The sequence below is a fragment of the Cornus florida genome, unplaced genomic scaffold (assembly GCF_030987335.1).
Source record: "Cornus florida cultivar Cherokee Brave unplaced genomic scaffold, ASM3098733v1 CherokeeBrave_3.0.0_Hap2_Chr05, whole genome shotgun sequence".
Classification (NCBI taxonomy): domain Eukaryota; kingdom Viridiplantae; phylum Streptophyta; class Magnoliopsida; order Cornales; family Cornaceae; genus Cornus; species Cornus florida.
The window spans coordinates 83042093-83056541 of record NW_026775575.1 but is presented as its reverse complement, the minus strand read 5'-3'; the positions used below and the strand labels follow the sequence as shown (position 1 = coordinate 83056541).

General features: G+C 35.9%; 1 protein-coding gene across 1 annotated transcript; it reads left to right on the top strand.

Annotated features, from left to right (window-relative positions):
* Window positions 1-9598: 9598 nt before the first annotated feature.
* LOC132307226 (cinnamoyl-CoA reductase CAD2-like) lies at window positions 9599-14346 on the top strand. Its single transcript, XM_059804926.1, has 6 exons — window positions 9599-9781; window positions 9894-10066; window positions 10143-10328; window positions 11508-11670; window positions 12623-12809; window positions 13996-14346. The coding sequence occupies exons 1-6, from the start codon at window positions 9661-9663 to the stop codon at window positions 14138-14140; spliced, it is 975 nt and encodes a 324-aa protein (XP_059660909.1). The 5' UTR covers window positions 9599-9660; the 3' UTR covers window positions 14141-14346.
* The last annotated feature ends 103 nt before the right edge of the window (window positions 14347-14449 follow it).

The following is a 14449-nucleotide window of genomic DNA, read 5'->3' as shown; positions in this document are numbered from 1 at the left end:
AATAAAAGTTAAGTCCGACTTCTGTTGGTGTCAGGTCAGTAAATAACTGAATGCCATAATCAGATTTCTGGAATGAATTGTTATACAGATATCACGCCACTATATCAGATGTATGATATAAAAGGATATTCCTGGTATTTAATGTATTGTTTAAATAGTATTTTAATTTAATTAATTGTTTAAATTGTGTTTTTATTTGATTAATTGATTGATTGCTGTTAATTTAAATTATTTGTGTGCATTTTTATTTAATTAATTGTTTAATTGCTTATTTTGTTTGATTTATTTGACCTAATTGGATTTTGTTATTTTAGTTGATTTATTTGGTAAATTATTTTTTTTTATGATATGTATTTTCTGTCTTTAATTATTTAGTTGTATTTTTATTTGGCTTTTATTTATTTAAGGAAGTTAAGTTAAAGATTTTAGTTATGTATTTTTATTTGGCTTTTATTTATTTAAGGAAGTTAAGTTAAAGATTTTAGTTATTAAATTAGGGTATAGTTTTAATTGTATAATGGAATTCACGTATGTAGCCGACGCTGTTTTAAAACGTAGGTGTTGTTATGGGCCGACTACATTAGGGCTCTGTCTATAATTGTATATGGATTAGGGTTTTAATGGTAAGCCTATAAATACTCTGTTGTGTTTTAGCCTAGGGTTTTAAAATTACCAAAAGCTCTGTCACGTCTCAAAGTTACAGAGTGAAAACAGAGGGATTTTGTAAGGACAGAGCATTGTAAGGTTTGTCAAGGGAAGAATAGGGAGGACCAAGGAGGTGTAGTGGTGGTGGACTACCTAGAACCAGAAGAAGGTTGGATAGAGGGTTGTGTTGCCGGAACAAGCAAGGGCTGAACAGGCAAGTTCTTCTCTTTCTCCTTCCCTTTGGCTTGTGTTATGTGCACCTAGATAGTCTCTAGGGTTTAATCAATTAATAATTGGAAGCTACGTGATTAATATATGTTATTGACGATTTGTTTGCTTTAAAATCAAATCTATTTAAAATTCGTGCATGTCTGCTTCCAGTTTTTATTCCTTTAAACATGATACGTTTTGTTGTGATTTAGATTACTGTACTTGCTTTTCATCACTGTAAATAAATCGTGGGGATGTTAATGGGATGTTCTAAGACCTTAGGTACAGTATTGAAGAGGAACCGAGGGGTTGGAATAAAACTGGTATTGCAAATTAGTTCAGTGTTATTCTTCAACAATGCTAGTTTAAATGGCTTTGTTTGAATTTCTGTAATTGATTTTAATTTATTTTGGACAAGCTATGGGAATGATTCTAGGCTTAAATAAGACTCCTAAATTAAGGTAAAGACCCAACACAAAGGTTGCAACTGGTCGGAGTTGAAGCAGAAGTTAGAAACGGGCTGAAACGGAGCAGAAAAAGGCCGGAAGCTCTCAGAAGGAGTGAGAGCCGACTCCATAGAAGTGGGAGCCGGCTCCATAGAAGTGGGAGCCGGCTCCCACCCATTGTAGAGTCGGCTCTAAGGGTTCTAGAGCCGGCTCCTAAGCAATTGAGCCTGCTCCCAAAGTTATGGAGCAGGCTCTCTTCAATATTAGGCATTCTGATATATTTTTGTTACGAAGTATTGCTACTGTTGGAGCATTGGAATTGTTTTGAAACCTCTGGGAATTTACAGAGGAATTAGATAGTTTATTTTGGGTTTCATTAAGACCATAAATTGATTAAAATTGACCTCTAAGTCTATGGGACAAACAGTAGAAAATTAGTGAACTTTCTATGCGGTTGACGGCCGGAAGGTAATAAATTGTCTAGTTTTAATTTGACAATTTAGGGTGCTAAAGCATGATTCTAAATTAAGTTTTAGATGTACGGAGAAGTATTTTAGTTAACAAATTAGACTTATGGATTAGTGTATGGCCCTGTGTTAAAAGGAATAAAACAGGGTACAAGTATACAACTTAGTACGCTGTTACCGGATGGAAGGAACTAAATTGCTTAAAATAATTTTAACAATTTATTGGACTATAATATGATTATAGAATGGATTTTAAATGCGTGATAGAGTCAATGCTATATTAGATTTGATCTATGCATATCTGGATGTTAATTGTTGAGTTATGAAATCATAATCTGCAACTATATGGTTTAATGCTTGAATTTAATTGCTGAAACTTTAAATGTTTTCCTGCAATTACTTGGATATTGGTTTTGGATTATATATATGTGGAATTTTAATTGTTGAATTAATATATTCTGTCAATTATATGGTTATGGAGGATTGTATGCACCAGTATGGGACGGTGGCATACTAGGGACGGTTTAGCTCAAAACGCTAATACCTAACCTATCGGATGAAAGGGATGGATTGTAAAATATTGAATCCTAAACCTTGTTTAGTCAGATCGACTGATTAAGTTGAAAGACTATCTGGATTAATTGTGTTTGTGTGTAGTCGGATCGACTGATTAAGTTGAATGACTACCTAGATTAAATGTTGGTTGTGTTTAAGTCAGATCGACTGATTAAGTTGAATGACTAAACTGAATTAAAATTCTTATGTCAATTCAATAAACAATAAAATGGCATACCTTGGGTTAGACGGACTTTATATATATGTTATGGCACCACGATATGGGCATGAGTCTCAGAGTCGTTGGTTAGGGAGTGTATATGCATTGGGATGCATAACTGGATATGATGGTTGAGGTGTACCCTGTTAGGTCTAGGTAGTCATACCCACCTTTGGGTGCATTTTTGCATGTTGCCTTCTACTCAGGTTGAGACTCCATTATAGTCCAGTGAAGGTCCTCTAGTGTGGATATATTTATGTATGGACTAGATAGATATTGTGAGGTATTTAGGTGTATCTACGTATCGGGTCACTGTGTGGATTGCAGTTAGATTAGAACTTGTTCGTTGGCCTGACCCACTCTTATTTTTCAGGTATCGGACGGTTCCAGTCTTAGGCTTGATCGTGCTGTGCAGGGATTATCATTCATTCCACCGACGACGTAGGATGTCCTTCTATATTTTAGTATTTGGTTTTATGTCAGTTGTTTACATTTCAGTTGAGATTTTTATTTAGGGGTCCACTAGATGGATTCCCGAGTTGTAATTCATAGAAGTTTTGGAAGTTGGATTTTATTAAGTTTTATCAGGCTATTGAGGATTTTATATTAGTATTCTATTCAGCTTTTAATAGTTATTCTTATTTCATTTTTTTCATCTGTGTTCGTTTTAAAATACTTTAATTGTTTGATTTCCCTCGAGTTTGGGCCTGGGCTTGATCAACCCATGTCTCGGATCCGAGGGGTATCACAACCCGTGTCTCGGATTCAAGGGGTATCACACATTTGCAGCTGGTACATGTGATTTTATTACTATCTTTATATCTGTAAATGCATTAGGTAATTAATTTACAACATTTTGCAAATGAATAATCCTCTGAACTTCTTTTTCACATTGATTTGTGCGAGGATAAAAATGAGATAATGTTGAGGCATTCCAAGTGATCTCATCATACCTCTCAGAAATTTTCTTTTCTCCCCTTATGGTGGGAAAACAACCTCATCAAAATGACAGTCGGCAAATCGTGTTTTAAGTACATCACCTCTCAAGGGCTTAAGATATCTAATGATAGAAGGAGAATCAAAACCAATATATATTCCATGTCTACGTTGAGGACGCATGCGTTGTGGTGGTACAATAGGAACATATATGGCACAACCAAAATCTCGTATGTGAGAGATATTTGGCTGTTGTCCAAACACAAGTTGTAATGGTGAAAATTTATAGTAAGCAGCTAGTCGTATGCGAACTAATGATGCAGCATGTAATATGACATGTCTCTAAGTAGAAACATGTAATTTTGTTTGCATAAGTAAAGGTAGACCAATTAACTAAAATCTTTTAAAAGATTCTACCAAACCATTTTGAGTATGAGTGTGTGTAATAGGATATTCAACACTAATTCCAACTGACATACAATAGTCATCAAAAGCTTGAGAAGAAAATTCAGCGGCATTATCAAGACGGATTGTCTTAATTGGATAATCGGGAAAGTATGCCCATAATTTGATAAATTAAGTAAGGAGTCTAGCAAATGCAACATTACGAGTAGAAAGCAAACAAACATATGACTACAGTGTTGAGGCATCAATTAAGATCATAAAATAACAAAAATGGTCCGTAGGGTGGATGAATTGGCCCACATATATCCCCGTGAATTCGTTGTAAAAAGGTAGGGGATTCAACAATGACTTTTGAAGGGGATGGTCTAATAATCAGCTTACCTTGTGAGCAGGTGGTACATAGATGATTATTTGGTAAAAGGATTTTTTGATCCTTTAGTGGGTGACCATGTGAATTTTCAATAATTCGACGCATCATTGTAGTCCCTGGTGACAAAGTCGATCGTGCCAAAGCATATAAAGTTTTGGGTCACAAGTTTTTTGGTGTTTCACAACATTTGACTCAACTATCCTGATGGTTATATAGTGCAACACAGAAAAGAAAACATAAAGTTTTTCAAGTACATGTTTTTTAAAAGTAATGAAGAGATATTCCATATTTCCTTCATTTGTGGTCTCAATGTGATACCCATTTTGACGTAAGTCTTTAAAGCTCAACAAATTTCTTCGAGATCTAGTAGAATATAAGGCATTATCAATGCGTATTATTGTCCCACGTAGCAAAACAATATCGGTTTTTCCGGAGCCTTCAATCAAACTTGTGGGACCTGAAATATTACTAACACTAGCCTCAGTCAATCTTAAGTGGGAAAAATACTTTTTATTTTGAAGAATTGTGTGTGTTGTTCCACTGTCTGCAAGGCATATATCATCGCCATTAACCAATGCATTTGATAAATCCATGCCTATATATATATCATGCAAAGTTCATATTGAGACTTTATGACAATAGAAACTTTAATACAAGGATAGCAAACGAAACTTTTAATTCAAATACCAACAGGTCTGTGGCCTAGCGGTATAAGACTCCTACTTCCCAAAGGGAGGTCAGGCGTTCGAATCTCAGTAGAGGCAGTGTGTGTGAGTCCCAACTAGGAAAAAAAAAAAAGACTTTTAATTCAAATGTAACTAAATAAAAATTCAGTACACGCACAACAATAAAAACAAACAACAACAACAACAACAATAATAATAACAAAATATAGACTAATGATGACATGATAAAAGAAAGTAGAATTTAATTAGTGTGGACATTTTCATCATCAATCAAGTGGTCAATTTTTCCATCACTATCCTCAAAGAAATCTGACATGTCCAGATTTGTGATATCCACTGGCTCATTGAAATCAGTGAAATTCATTTATATCTTTTTCTTCAGTGAGGCTTGGTACAGATCAGCCAAGTGTTTAGGCGTACGACATATACTTTGCCAATGCCCTGTCATTCCACACCGCTAACAAATATTTGCATATGTCTTCGAAGTTTGGGCCATACCTTTCCTCTTTTCATTATAATCCCTTTTTTGGGGATATGGTGTGAATCTCTGATTGTTAGAATTTAAGGATTGATAACCTTTACGGTAATGTGAATGATTTCTTTTACGACTATATTCGCTATTATGACCATTTCGATTACAACGACCATATTCATTGTCATTTCGACCACCACCGCCATATTCACTACCACGCCTATGTCCACGTCTACGCCCATGTCCTCGTCCCTGAAGCGAGACAACGTATGTTTTAGGGATCGGTGTTGATCTAGTTGGACGGGATTGGTTGTTTATTAACAAAATCTCATTATTTTGCTCAGCCACAAGTAAAAATGATATTAGCTCTGAATATTTTTCAAATTGACGCTCTCGATATTGTTGCTGTAAAAGCACATTCGAGACATGAAATGTGGTGTATGTTTTTTCCAACCGGAGCTCATCAGTGACAGTATCACCATATAATTTTAGCGTATAACTGATTTTAAATAGGGCAGAGTTATATTCAGCCACAGTTTTGAAATCTTGCAACCTTAGTTCCTGCCAATCGGCTTGAGCTTTTGGGAGAATAACAGTTTTCTAGTGATAACATCTTTTTTTAAAAATTTTCCACAAATTTAATGGATCTCTTTTAGTGAGGTATTTAGTTTTTAGCTCCTCACTAATATGGCGATGAAGAAAAATCATGGCCTTTGCCTTATCTTGTGACGATGCATCATTTTTTTCTTAAATTGTAATTCCAAGACCGATGACATCTAAATGGATCTGAGCATCCAGAATCAAAGATAAATAATTTTGGGTTAACTTCAGTTAGACCCCTTGTACTTTGTCCAATCTTCAAAGAGACCCCCTCACATTTGCAAAAATTCAGTTAGACCCCCTACTTTTTCTGACACACATCAGTCTCCCCCCTTAGCCAACGGTCAAATCTGGTCAGAGAGACTTTTTGCTGGCATCATAAAAAAGGTAAATGATAATGCCCAAATTACCCTCCAATGATTATGTGTGGCTAAATTGTATACATCACATTTAATTTGGATATATATGGAATTACACATAATTTGGAATTACAATATGCTTGTAACCAAACAGGGTTATATTATATATAATATATATGTTTATATTATATATATACGGCAGTTTCCCAAAATATATATATATATATATATATATATATATATATATATATATACATCCACCTTCTTCACCGATGACGGCGCCCAATCCTTATGCTCTACCCCTTTTAGTGCCCGGAATAGATGATTCTCAATGGCTCTAGTTTAGATGGGTGGGTCAGATCAGATCCTCTGTGGGCATGAGCACGGTTCGCAATTTCTCTTGCTAGAGGCGCTGATGGCTCTACTGCCGGGCATGAGATTTCGGCGACGGAAGAGTCGGCGACGAAGACTAATTCGACGATTGTGAATTCGTTCCAGAAGATTTCTCTCCTAGTTCTTCCATGGAAAGAATCGTACGCCGATAATGATGTCAAGGCTCAGAGCTCCAGGGGAGGTATCAGATGCTCTAGGGTTTGATTTCCAATCGAAGGAGAAAAAATCGGCAAAAAAACTATCACATGGAGAAAATCGTCTGTTGGTAGAGGTGTGGTTGGCGACGGTCTGCATAAGTTAGCCACCCCCATCTCTGTTCCCATCAATTCCTGCTTTACTGGCGGAGAAGGATGTCGCGTCGACTTCCCTTCGGGCATCTACTTAACCGTCATCATCTTCCTCATATAAACGTTGTGTTGGAGTTCAAAATTTTATTTAATTCCGATCCTAAATCCAAATCACCGTTTCAGGGCTACCAAACATTGCAAGATTTTTTTTTTTTTTTTTTTGCTTATCCGATAACAGTTCGCCTATGGAAGAATTTTCGTTTTATTTTGAAACCACTGCCCATTAAAACGAATAAATATAAGATCACAAACATATAATAGTCACGGGTGAAGATCCCAATCCTAGGAACTTCACAAATGAAAATTGTGGCACGAGAAAGTAACTCCTCTTTTTCCTATGAGGTTTGAGTTTTCTTGCCTATACCCTCTGTGGGAACCTTGTCTTAGGGAGGACGGGTGGATATGGGGATCGTGTTCCTCCTGCTTACGATTTTTCAAACCTGCTCTTGAAGAGTGAAAAGTGATGGTTGGCGTCCGACAGATCACACGGTTGTCTTGTTGGCGGAGAAGAAAGTAGTCGTGAGGAGGATAGAAACATATATTTGTCTTTTTGGTCAATGCTGAGTTATATTTTTGCTGACGTGTCTTCCTATGATTGGCCTGGACCATATATGAGGTGGTGGTTTCAGGACTACCTAATAATTTCCTGGAGTGTTTGGGTAGAAGAATAAAGTTGTTTGGATTTCCAAAAAAGGTGTTTGGTTAAGCTTATATGGAAAACGACAAGAAGGGTAGATTAGTCATTTCTTTCACTTATTTGGCATTGTCAGCCGACAATGTTTGACAAGGGGTCTGACTGAATTTTTGCAAACGTGAGGGGTCACCTTGAAGATTGGACAAACCACAGGGGGTGTAACTGAAGTTAACCCAATTATTTTTACCAGAAATGTTCAGGGCCATGAATTCCAGCTTTGTTAAGTTTGACATTTTCAGAATAATTAGATGTAATAACAATATAAGAACACAATTTTATCACAGTATAAAATAAGCGTATATCTTAGTAAGAAAATGGCATTAAGTGAAATAACAAGATAATATGAACTATTATAATTTAAGTAATAAAGACAGTAAAACCGACCATTAAATCATTAAATGATAAAGGCGGTTAAACTGACCATTAAATAATAAAGATGGTTAAACCGACCATTAAATTATTAAATAATAAAGGCGATAAAATCGACGATAAATTATTAAATAATAAAGGCGGTAAAACCGACCATTAAATAACAAATATGGTAAAACCGACCATATTGTAAGGACATATATCACATAAGTGGACAAATTAATTAATGAACAATAATAAATAAATAAATTTTTCTTACCCTTTGGAGTGAGAAATGCAATATTCTTCAGTAAATCAAGCAGACCCAACAATCTATTAAAACTAACATCACAAGATAGATATATAGAGTTGAGATAGAAAGAGGGAAATAGAACTTCTTTTTCAAGTCTCAGATGGTTAGAGTTCGGATTGATAACGTGTTATAAAAGTAAAAGAAATATAATCTAGGGCCGAATAGAACTGCAATCTACAAACAAGGAAGAGAGAGAAATTTACTATGATTCAATTATTTTCATTTAAGTGTATCTATACAATACAACATTACTACTATTTATAGGGAATGATGCCGACTAAGGCAGTCATATGCACCAATCATATTAGGTTCCTTGGTCATTTTAGTTTTGGGCGGTATCATTCCCTTTTTCAAGTTGCCTTCCAATTCACAATCCAAATACATGTACTGCCAGTGCATTAAAAATATGGAGTCCACATATTATAATAATACACACGTACTTATATCCTATAAAAAAGAGAAAATCGCAAAATTCGTCAAGCTGATTCTTGCCGTTGCTAAAAATAAAATAGCCGGTTGTGTAACTTATGGGTGGCAATATTTAATACGACACGCTAACACGACTTGATATAAGAGGGTTTGGATAATCGTGTTGACACGGATTGATCCGTTAATTAAGCGTGTCATGTATTTGTTAGACCCTGCTAACACGATTATGACACGATTAACCGGATTAACTAAATGTGTCAGATCAATGTATCGTATTCGTGTAAAAAATAATCTATTTAGCTAACAAATGTATCGTTTTTGTGTCAAAAATTACTTAAACGTGTCTTTTCGTATCGTGTCAAGTCTTGATCCATTTATTAAATGAGTACGCGTGTCATATCGTGTTACACGTATAATAATCAGTGTCAAGAGATCTAATCGTGTCGTGTCTGTGTCGAGAGAAGTTAACATAATTAATAATCGTGTCGTGTCGTGTCGTGTTAGTGTTAATGTTAATGTTAATGTTAATGTTAATGTTAATGTCATAATCGTATTGACACTATCATAATTGTATTGACACTATCACCACCGTCAACACAAATTGCCACCCCAAGTGTAACTGGTTTATGTATTTAAAAGTTAAAACTGGAAACATTACTGAGACTGGACTGGTTTATGTATTTAAAGGTTAAAACTGGAAACATTACTGAGACTTGAGAGTGGGGGTGGAGACTAGAGTGAGAAACTGAGGAGAGAGAGGAGGAAATGTCGGGTAAAGAAGGGGAGGTGGTGTGCGTAACGGGAGGCAGTGGGTATATCGGTTCGTGGCTGGTCCGTCTCCTCCTCGAACGCGGCTACACCGTTCACGCCACCGTCAAAGATCTCAGTTACACTCTCTCTTTACCCTTTCCCATTTCTACATATCAATTCAATTTTATTTCCTAATTCCATTTTCCTCTCTCTCTCTCTCTCTCTTTTTTTTTTTCCCCTTCTGTTAGAGGATGAAAAAGAAACTAAGCATCTCGAAGCCCTAGAAGGTGCCCAATCGCGTCTCCATCTCTTCCAGATCGATCTCCTCCACTACGACTCCATTGTCGCCGCCGTCACTGGCGCCAACGGCGTCTTTCACCTCGCATCTCCCTGTATTGTCGATCAAGTTCATGAACCTGAGGTTCGTGCCCAATTCAATGTACACACGTCTGTTTATATATATATATATATATTCAGTTTTTTGCTATGACTGGCAGAAGGAGCTGTTGGACCCGGCGATTAAGGGGACCAACAATGTACTCACTGCGGCAAAAGAGCTGGGGGTCCGGCGAGTGGTGGTGACCTCATCCGTATCCGCGATCACTCCGAGCTGGTACTGGCCAGCCGATGTAGTCAAGGATGAAAATTGCTGGACAGATATTGACTACTGCAAGACAAAAGGAGTGAGTCTCTTGCGTTTTCTTACATGTTCGCCTCTTTTTTTTTTTTTTTTTCTTCTCCCAAATTTGTTTGAGTATTTGCTTATTTGGTATTAATGACTTCGATCTTCGTCAGAGGGAGGATTATTCATAACCCATAACCAACTGTATTATGAGAAGTAATTAAATGATCATATTTCACAAGTTATTGTACTTAACACTAACATTATTTTTTGGTTTGCCATTAAAATCATTCACAGTGCTCCTCATGGCAATCACCCAAATTCGGGGAAGCAATAATTTCCAATAGTTACTGATAAAATTTTGTAATAGATTACCATAACATCTATAATTTTCCTTTTAAGCTATGTATCATGTATGGAGAAATTATTACATGTCTGGGACTACATGGTCCTGCCAATCACAACTCGGCACTTAAGCAAAAATCTGATTAAAAACTGACGCATTTGCTTGCGTGTCGAGTGTAATTAGCCGGGACCATGTAGTCTCGAACCATGTAAAGATTTCTCATCATGTATGCTCAAAATACCTTTTGGGAAATAGCTTTGTTGAGTTGAGTTGATGCTAAACTTATAACCTTTGTGTAAAGGAAGCAAAATGTACTGAGAAAGTAAAAACAACATATCTTACTCTTTCTGCAGCTGTTTGGTTTATTTTCAAAGTTCACCAGAAATCAAAGACTCAAGTTTTTCATCATGAATTGTCATGTTAAGGAAGCATAAAAAAATGTTATAGAAGTCTGAATGGCTTTGAGGGAAATAATGTCACATAACAAAATAGTTGTCCGTTGGGTTTACTCTATGTTTTCACAACTAAACACGCATTATTCAGTTTTATTTTTATTTTTTAGTGGTGTTTCTTATGTACAGAAAATAAATGCATATAATTTTACATGCATATACTTGCTCTAAGGAATTCTCTGAGTCTAATGTTTTTCCATTTGTTTCCGATGTGTTATCTGTTGCTCCATGTTGTGCTTGAAGAAGATTGAAGTACTTTAGGTGTGTTTTTGATGTTTGCTTTCTTCAAAAGCACATACATGTCTGTAGATAAAATTGGATTCAGTAAATTTCTCAGTTATTGTTTGTGCTTATAGGTTAATATGATATACTGGTATCCAATTATGTTCTTAAATTGCATTTTATAATGTTTATTTATTTATTTTTGCTTTCTGTGGGCTAGCTGTGGTATCCAATTTCTAAAACACTAGCTGAGAAAGCGGCTTGGGAATTTGCCAAGGAAAAGGGTTTAGATGTGGTTGTGGTGAATCCTGGAACTGTTATGGGACCTATCCTGCCTCCAGCACTTAATGCAAGCATGTTAATGATTCTTCGCCTTCTTCAGGGTATTGCACAAATTTGAATAAGCTATTGTAGTTTATATTGAAGCATGCTGCACTTTAAAATGTTAGCGTCTAAGACGTGCGTAAATATATCTTTGTAGTATTCTTTTGCTTGAGGCCATTATAAACTCATCTGGAAGAAACCATCTAACCAGAACTCGTGCATTATCTGTTCAATTGATGTTTGTGAATTTTCAGCTTTAGACCAATATATGTTTCTTTATGTTAAACTGGGGTCTTAAAGGAGTATTTGGCATTTAAAGTAACAGGGCTGTTGCAAAGTGCACCCCTCGCCACTCCCCCAGGAAATTGCTTTTACATTTTATTTTTCCTCCCAAGGGAAATAAAGTGAAAATCTTGTTTGTTTCAAGCTAATTTATTAATTCTGTCATTGTTCACTTTGTAATTGAACTTCAAGCAGACATTAAACTTACCCTGTATACTATTCTGGATGCATTTGAGTGGCGGTAAATTGAGTATTTCCATTCCATGGAACTATTTCATTAAACTCTTTCCGGGCTGTGCTTAAGGTTTTACACACTATTAGTCCTAAGCCTGGAAATTTGAAAAGAGTTACTTAAGTTGACAACTGGCATGATGGCATGTGTGCATGTCACTTCCATAAATTCTCGTGTTCCTTAGTTTTTGTAATTAGTGGCATAAGATTGCATTTTGAGGAATTATTTTCCTTTCTCCTGGCTCAAACTTTTTAATGAACTGTGTAGTGTCCTTAGAATAGATTTGCCTCTCTGTCTTGCCAGTTTCCTCTCAACTATTGATCATCTAGTGTAGTAAGTATTAAACATAGTAGTCCCGAAGCTTGTCCAGTGCTTCACATTCATTGTTAGATGCTGACAGTTTTCAATCTCCTCCAAAAACATTACTCACACATTTTGGAATTCCAAACTTATAATTTTTAGAATTAACCGAAGAATTCAAATTGCATTTTGGCCAGGCTGCACAGAGATATATGAGGATGCTTTTATGGGGTCTGTCCATGTTAAAGATGTGGCCCTAGCACACATATTAGTGTATGAAAACACGTCAGCAACTGGAAGGCACTTGTGTGTGGAAGCTATATCTCATTATGGCGACTTTGCTGCAAAAGTTGCAGAACTTTGCCCTGAATATAAAGTGCCCAGGTAATGTGTTTTAACTCTCCATGCTTGCTTTTTTAAATTTTTTTATTGTGTTTTGATTGCTTATTTATTCATTTTTATAGGTAGAACTATTTACGTGTCTTGCGGCTGTGGAACTGATGATAATTATAAGCTGGCATCTAAAACTCATAACTCTGCCATATGGTTTAATAGAAGGATAATCTTTAAAAGGGTGCATAATGATTAATTTCTAGTAGTTTTTATGGCATTTTGAAAAAGTAAAAGGAAGTCATGTTCACAGTCCATAAAATTTTTTCCTCCCTTCACTATCTTATAGTGTAATAGTAAGGTACAATGGGGAGTGGAGTACAGGATGATTTATTTGGGGTGTGAGTATTGTGTCCAAAAAAAAAAAAAAAATTGTTAGTTATGGATTAGGAATATGTATTTTCTGTTATGTCTAAAGAGCATTGCCCCATATTATTAGGATGTAAAAAAATAATCAAGTCAATAAATGGATCACATATTGTAATATCATGCTAAAAGATCATATAGTCCAAAAGATCACATACCTCCGGCCACGAAATTAGTTCTGCAAAACAAAATGAGAAAACCTCGAGACGTTCACGTGTATGCAAGTCCTTATGCGTCTACTGATGGAGACAACATAGACATTTCTTTTCTTCACTTGCTACGCATGGGAGTACAATCCATCATGCATCCCCCACTTATTCGGATTAGATTATTGGTTATGAAACTACTCTATTAACATCCCAAAACCACCATTCTATATCTTTCCAATATAACTGAAGGGGCATGTCAGAATGTGTGTGAAAATGCCAACTTAAAAATAATTATAAAAGGATGTGTTAGAATATGTGTGGCAATATAGGCCACATCACATTTGACAAACAAACGTGTACAGTAACCAGTTCTGGTGGTTCCAACTTTCATTTCTTCTTATTAGACAAATATTTGGCGGTAGAGACTCTTAGGAGAAGTCTGGTAAAAGTCATCTTAATGCTTCTCTTGGTAAAAGCTTAAAGCTGAGGATTTTAATCACTTCAATCGCTGCTTTATGCTGCAAGTATTGGTATATTACAATTCTATCTGGGCCTGCATACATTCTCAAAATTCCATTCACTACCGTGCTTGATGGGTAGCTTAACTTCAATTTGGTATTGTCGGATTTAAATATTCCTCAATCTTATTGAGTGCTTTTCTATAGGTTGCCAAAGGATACCCACCCTGGACTGCTGAGGACCAAGGATGGATCTAAGAAGCTAATGGACTTGGGTCTACAATTCATCCCCATGGAGCAAATAATCAAGGACTCTGTCGAGAGTTTAAAGAGCAAAGGGTATATTTCTTGAATGAAACCTTCAAGCCTCTGCACACCTGGAACTGGTAAAGGCCAAGAACTTTGTGGGATAAAAGTATTACAATAAAGATATTGGGTACATATTGATCAATGAGATAATCCTTGTAATTTTGGGCTGGGGTTGTAACTGAACTAACTTGAGTTCGAAATTGTGTATTTTGTTATGTTTTATTAAGTTTATTACTGGTTTTGTGTTAAGTTTTCTTTTCAAGTGGAGGTTGTGTTGAGCAGCTTTTAGAGAGATTCTAATGGAAGAGTTGTAAGCTAGTTGACTCTCTCCCACTTTATTGCATATTCTCGT

What these genes read in the sequence shown, in the direction of transcription:
- LOC132307226 (XM_059804926.1), top strand. Translation starts at nt 9,661, where the DNA reads ATGTCGGGTAAAGAAGGGGAGGTGGTGTGCGTAACGGGAGGCAGTGGG. An exon ending in CGCCACCGTCAAAGATCTCA is followed by an intron (nt 9,782 to 9,893) that starts GTTACACTCTCT and finishes CCCTTCTGTTAG; the next exon opens with AGGATGAAAAAGAAACTAAG. An exon ending in CCTGAATATAAAGTGCCCAG is followed by an intron (nt 12,810 to 13,995) that starts GTAATGTGTTTT and finishes GCTTTTCTATAG; the next exon opens with GTTGCCAAAGGATACCCACC.